The 5,405-nt window shown below is 41.6% G+C and overlaps 1 protein-coding gene across 1 annotated transcript in view; it reads left to right on the forward strand.

Moving 5' to 3' along the window:
• Positions 1-2,537: 2,537 nt before the first annotated feature.
• LOC139382851 (uncharacterized) overlaps positions 2,538-5,405 on the forward strand; it is a 13,682-nt gene continuing 10,814 nt past the window's right edge. The window contains exons 1-8 of the mRNA XM_071127091.1: positions 2,538-2,594; positions 2,695-2,727; positions 3,298-3,355; positions 3,623-3,765; positions 3,916-4,050; positions 4,400-4,590; positions 4,693-4,724; positions 5,081-5,187. Coding sequence (XP_070983192.1) covers positions 2,555-2,594; positions 2,695-2,727; positions 3,298-3,355; positions 3,623-3,765; positions 3,916-4,050; positions 4,400-4,590; positions 4,693-4,724; positions 5,081-5,187 — 739 coding nt within the window. The 5' untranslated portion in view covers positions 2,538-2,554. The remainder of the gene's footprint in view (positions 2,595-2,694; positions 2,728-3,297; positions 3,356-3,622; positions 3,766-3,915; positions 4,051-4,399; positions 4,591-4,692; positions 4,725-5,080; positions 5,188-5,405) is intronic.

A 5,405-nucleotide genomic window follows, 5' to 3' on the forward strand; every position in this document is an offset into this window, starting at 1 on the left:
GGAGTGTGACTGTTTGAGGTTGCGGACAGGTGTCTTTTATACTGATAACAAGTTCAAACAGGTGCTATTAATACAGGTAACGAGTGGAGGACAGAGGAGCCTCTAAAGAAGAAGTTACAGGTCTGTGAGAGCCAGAAATCTTGCTTGTTTGTAGGTGACCAAATACTTATTTTCCACCATAATTTGCAAATAAATGTATAAAAAATCCTACAATGTGATTTTCTGGATTTTTTTGGTCACATTTTGTCTGTCATAGATGAAGTGTACCTATGATGAAAATTACAGGCCTCTCTCATATTTTTAAGTGGGATAACTTGCACAATTGGTGGCTGACTAAATACTTTTTTGCCCCACTGTATGTATGATGGCTACCCAATTGGATATTGTTGTGATGGACTACTTATCTCACTGCGTCTATCTATCTTTATGGAAAAAGTCACCATGACCACTACACTACTAATGTTTGGTATGATAAGATAGAATAGATAAGAAAACATGATTTATTGTCTATTATGTTCCGGATTCGGTAGCCTACCTCTCGTGGCATGAAAATTAATTGTCACTGTTTGCATTGTAACAATTCTAATAAAAGCAATGAAATAATTTTGAGTTGCCTCATCGCTAATTCTCCTGACCCCCCCAACAAAACGTATTGTGAAAATGTAGATTTTTAGCCCACACCTGATATTCTAAGAATGTATCAGTTTTGGGCCAGCCGGCCCACGCAACATTGTAGCTTGTTTGAGACCAACGCTTGGCTGTTGTTGTAAGAGAGAGAAGTGTGCCTGTCACAGAACTAGAATGAGATATGATCTCTCTCTCTTGCTCTGCTCTGATAGACATGAGCCTGTAACTTTAATACCTCCAATGTTGCAAGTCATCCTTTTTTGGTATTTGTTTTACAATTATTTAATATGCAGTTAATTCTATTTTATTTCCCCAGATGGCCTATAGAATAATAGCCACGGGAAGGTTGCTGAAGGCGCTGAATCACCCCCTGATAAATTGAAATATATTTGCCAAAATTATACAATTAGCCTACTGCTGTATGTACAGACATAAATTAAATAATTCAGAATAACCTACTATACCAAAGAGTATAATTTATCCACAGAGGATCAATAGCTTTTAAAAATGTATCTAGCTGTGGATTGTGTGTAGCCCAATCACAAGGCATATACAGCCTACAGTCAGGAGCCACCTAATATCAATCAGCTGATTTTTGCGTCACGACTGTCAATGAACAGCACGCAGCTAAATCATTTCACAGTAATGATTTCAAATACAATCACGGGAAAACACTAAACACAGGTTGGAAAGCAAATGGCTGCTAATGAAAAGAGAAGACTAATCTGTCTGTCGGTCAAAATATTTGATTAACTTCCAAATGGGTCTATGGAGCGAATAGCACTGTGTTACAAAGTACTCATCATTGGGTGAGTCAGTGGAACTAGAACTTTTTTTTTTGGACACTAATTTCCTCCTCATATTGTTCTATACTGTGTGTCTCCACTCGTCTGCTAGGATATTGATCGATTCCAGACGAGGTCGTTTTTATCCAAGTCAAGTTGACAGTGTCAAAGTAGCCTGTCATTTCTGATGTATTGAAAAAAAGATTCCGCTTAAGTCTCTAGTCATGTTAAATGACGTAGAGTTGCATGAAATGTGTTTATAAAGGCAAACATTTTCGCAGACCCTAGGCTACTAAACATGTTCCCCGTGTGTACATCTTCTGTGCGCTCCTCTGCTCTAGGCTTACTCTGTGCCACTACGCAAATGCGATGGTATGTGCACAATCCTCTTTTATAAAGTGCATTTTTCCACCCCCACACCCCGAGATTTAGAAATTAAGCACTGGCGACCGGACGGCAGCATTTTGAAGGATGTGTGCTGTGGGTGGGTGTTGACGCTGAAGCCCTGGAGTGCTTTCTTTGTGTGTGTACATTTCTTGGAGTTGTGGCTGTACACTGCAGATTGTTCTGCTGGCCTGATAGACACCTTGTTCCAGTTTACTCATGTTCCTGACTGAGAGCTTCCCATACCAGGAGAAGACGTTTAATGTGAGAACAATCTCAATCAGTGGTCTGTATACTGTTGCCAGTGTTACCCCAAAGGCCAGCAGATGGCAATATTGAATCGTTTCCTCTCACCATCTAAAGGGAATGTATGCAGCCGGCTATACACTTGTATCCACAGCCGCGGGAAGTAGAGGTGCTAAGATATATAATAACAGCGGTCTGATACAGCCATCTGCAGCGACATTAAATCGAGTTAAGGAAGAACATGAGTGGCTCTTAGGAAAGTATTTTTACATTTTCAAAAATGTGGCAAAGATCCCTTTTTCCACTTTCACCAACTGCCACCGGAAAAGCAGGTCCCAGCCAAACAATGACTCATACGACATATTAATGATTGAGATGGGGTCATACTATGGATATTTTGGGATGGTAAGGTAATTGGATATTGTTGTCAGGGGTGGTGCTTGTAGGTGGGGCTGAATTGGACTACTTATCTCAGTGCATCTTAAGATTCCATCTATGAATGAGATTGCTTTATGGAAAGAAACACCATGAACACTCCACTACTGATGTTTGGTATGTAACCATCACTGTCAAACTCTGCACATTTGCTAGAATTTGTGTGTATTATCTCTGAACTTCCTGTCCTTAACATTTGTATGTTTCATTTGTGCAGTTCTTCTGACTCTACCCTGCTACAGCGCACATGGTAAGTGGAAAGCACTGTCATCTCTTGCATCTGTTTGTATGAATTAAATGTGGCCAGCTGTTGAGAAGTGTAGGGCTGTGTGGGCTACTACTCTCCCTCTCAGATTGATGTGTGTACAGTAGACAGCAGAGATAGTATTGTAATGTGGGCTACTACTCTCCCTCTCAGATTGATGTGTGTACAGTAGACAGCAGAGATGATATTGTAATGTGGGCTACTACTCTCCCTCAGATTGATGTGTGTACAGTAGACAGCAGAGATGGTATTGTAGTGTGGGCTCCACTTCGTTGTTTCCTGATAGTACTTAGTTCTTCAGGCATTTTATCATAGGATAAAACACATGGAGATAATTCTATCAAATTCAGTCACTGAGATAGACAGATGTAAAATGCTATTTTAAAACATTAAATTATTATAATTTTTTACTGTAAAGTGATTTACAGTTACAATATTTTCTTAGTTAGTGTTTTGCAAATATCACACTTAGAATAATAGCATGAGCTGAGAGAGCTTTTCACAGAATACGTAGCCAGGACATTGTCTTGATGTGGGGATGTTACTTGTCTACAGGGCAGATCAATCCTTTTGGAATTCCAGTCTCCGTCCATGCTGGGAAGTTCTACGGCACGTGAGTATAGCACGTGCCATTATTATCTCTGCTCTGGTTAGAAGCTGCCCTTGGGCCCAGATCTTTAGTGGGGATATGCAAAACTGACCTTAGAACAGTGTTTAGGGGCAACTTCATCCTACTACCTTTCTTTAATTAAGACGTGTCATCATGATGTAACTGTATGTGTGTGCATTGCGACTCCAGTTTGTCTATGTCTAGTTTATGTGCTTCATATAGATGAAGATAAATGCCCTCTAGACATGAAGATGAGCCTCTGCCTTTCAGGTCTCCCAGAGATCACGTCTGCGGCAGGGTTAATTATAGCGGTCTAGATTTCACCTGCTGTGAAGGAGTACGGCATAAAGGGGCGGGACTGTCCTGCTGTGGAAGCAGAGCCTTTAACCTCACCCAGGCTTCCTGTTGTCAAGGTGATATAGACAGTCATGTCTCCTAGCGGTATCCCACAAGATCTATTCACTTAAACCTGGTAACTGGGTTGAAATCATTATTTTCTTAGCACCTCCCAAGTTTGAATTGATATGCTGTGTGTGTGTTTATCTGTGATTAAACCGTTGCAGGTCAGTTAACTCTGAATGTGAGCCAGCTGGTGTCAGATTGCTGTGGGTGTAGGCCCTACGACCCACTCAACCAGCTGTGTTGTGACTCACGGATCCTAACCAGGACCCAACCTCATACCAAGTGTTGTGGAAAAGGTCAGTGAGTTCCGGTCTATTGACATCTTTGCTGTCATCGTTGATGATGTATTTTTGTTTGTTTTATTCTTCACAAAGGCATAAACAGAGGTGGTGTTGTCGTGTGCATTTTAGACTTGGCTCTCAAACTGTCCTGTAGAGGTCTGTCTACTTCGAAAGCTGTTTGGGAGATGTTTCCCAATTCTCTCATGCTGACTCCCTGTGACAACATCCTTTCCCACCTGCACTTCACGGCTTCTATGTTCACACCCTCCCCTTCACAATGCCAAGCTTGTAACACTTGAGCACCTGAGAGCACTTCTGTGCTTTAAACAGTAAATCTGATCAATTGTTATTACCTGTCCCACAGAGCTTTACGATGAAGACCACCAGCTTTGCTGTGGAAATGTTTTGAAAGGAAGGAAGGTCCTGGCCAAAATGTCCAGTCACCACCGATGCTGTGGAGACCACCAGTTTGACCAGCAAAGCCACTGCTGCTGCTCTGAAACACTATCCCCAGAGCCTCTCAATGCAAGCTGCTGTGCATCAACAAGTTCTAATGTTAGTAAAAAGCCAACCTGCTGGTTTTGTATGGCTGTAATGAAACTTCACATTATGATCGTTTGTCATCTTTGTGTGTATTTTGTTCTCTCTTTTTTTCAGTACAGGGGAATTGATGCGAGTTCTCCAAACTGGTAAGGTTGCATTTGGACTTGAACCATATAATTAACAGTCAGGTTTTAAAAATAATGTATTTGATGTCTAATGGCTCAATGCCACAGTGGGGTTGGCATCCATTTTAAAACACACAAAAAAACACACACTACATGTCAGCTGTTCTGAATGTTCTATAATAGATTTCAAGGAGTGGTGGAATAATTAGAAACATGATGATGGATTATGTTTAAACAAATAGTTAACTATGCTTGCCTGTGTGTATTTGTATATATATATACACTGGTATGTTTATGGTCTGTTTACGTGTGTCTTTATGTGCATGTGTTTTGTATTGCATCTAATTGTGTGTGTCTGTTTCCCCACATGCCTCCAGTATGCCAGGGGAGAGGCCCGAGGGTTGCTGTGTGAACCATACATCTCGCCAGGGGCATCCTCACTCCCACCTCCAGACCTCTGCGGGAACACGCAGCCACACCCCAGGTGAGACAACATAAAGTGTTCTACTAGTGTGTGTGTGTGTGTGTGTGTGTGTGTGTGTGTGTGTGTGTGTGTGTGTGTGTGTGTGTGTGTGTGTGTGTGTGTGTGTGTGTGAGGGGGGGGGGACAGGTCATTTTTGGCTGGGTCCTGGCTGCTTATTTACTGATGGTATCTTAGAGCTGGAATCTGGGTAAACACTGAACCTACTGTCGATAACGAGG

The sequence above is a fragment of the Oncorhynchus clarkii genome, chromosome 24 (genome assembly GCF_045791955.1).
Source record: "Oncorhynchus clarkii lewisi isolate Uvic-CL-2024 chromosome 24, UVic_Ocla_1.0, whole genome shotgun sequence".
NCBI classification, from domain to species: domain Eukaryota; kingdom Metazoa; phylum Chordata; class Actinopteri; order Salmoniformes; family Salmonidae; genus Oncorhynchus; species Oncorhynchus clarkii.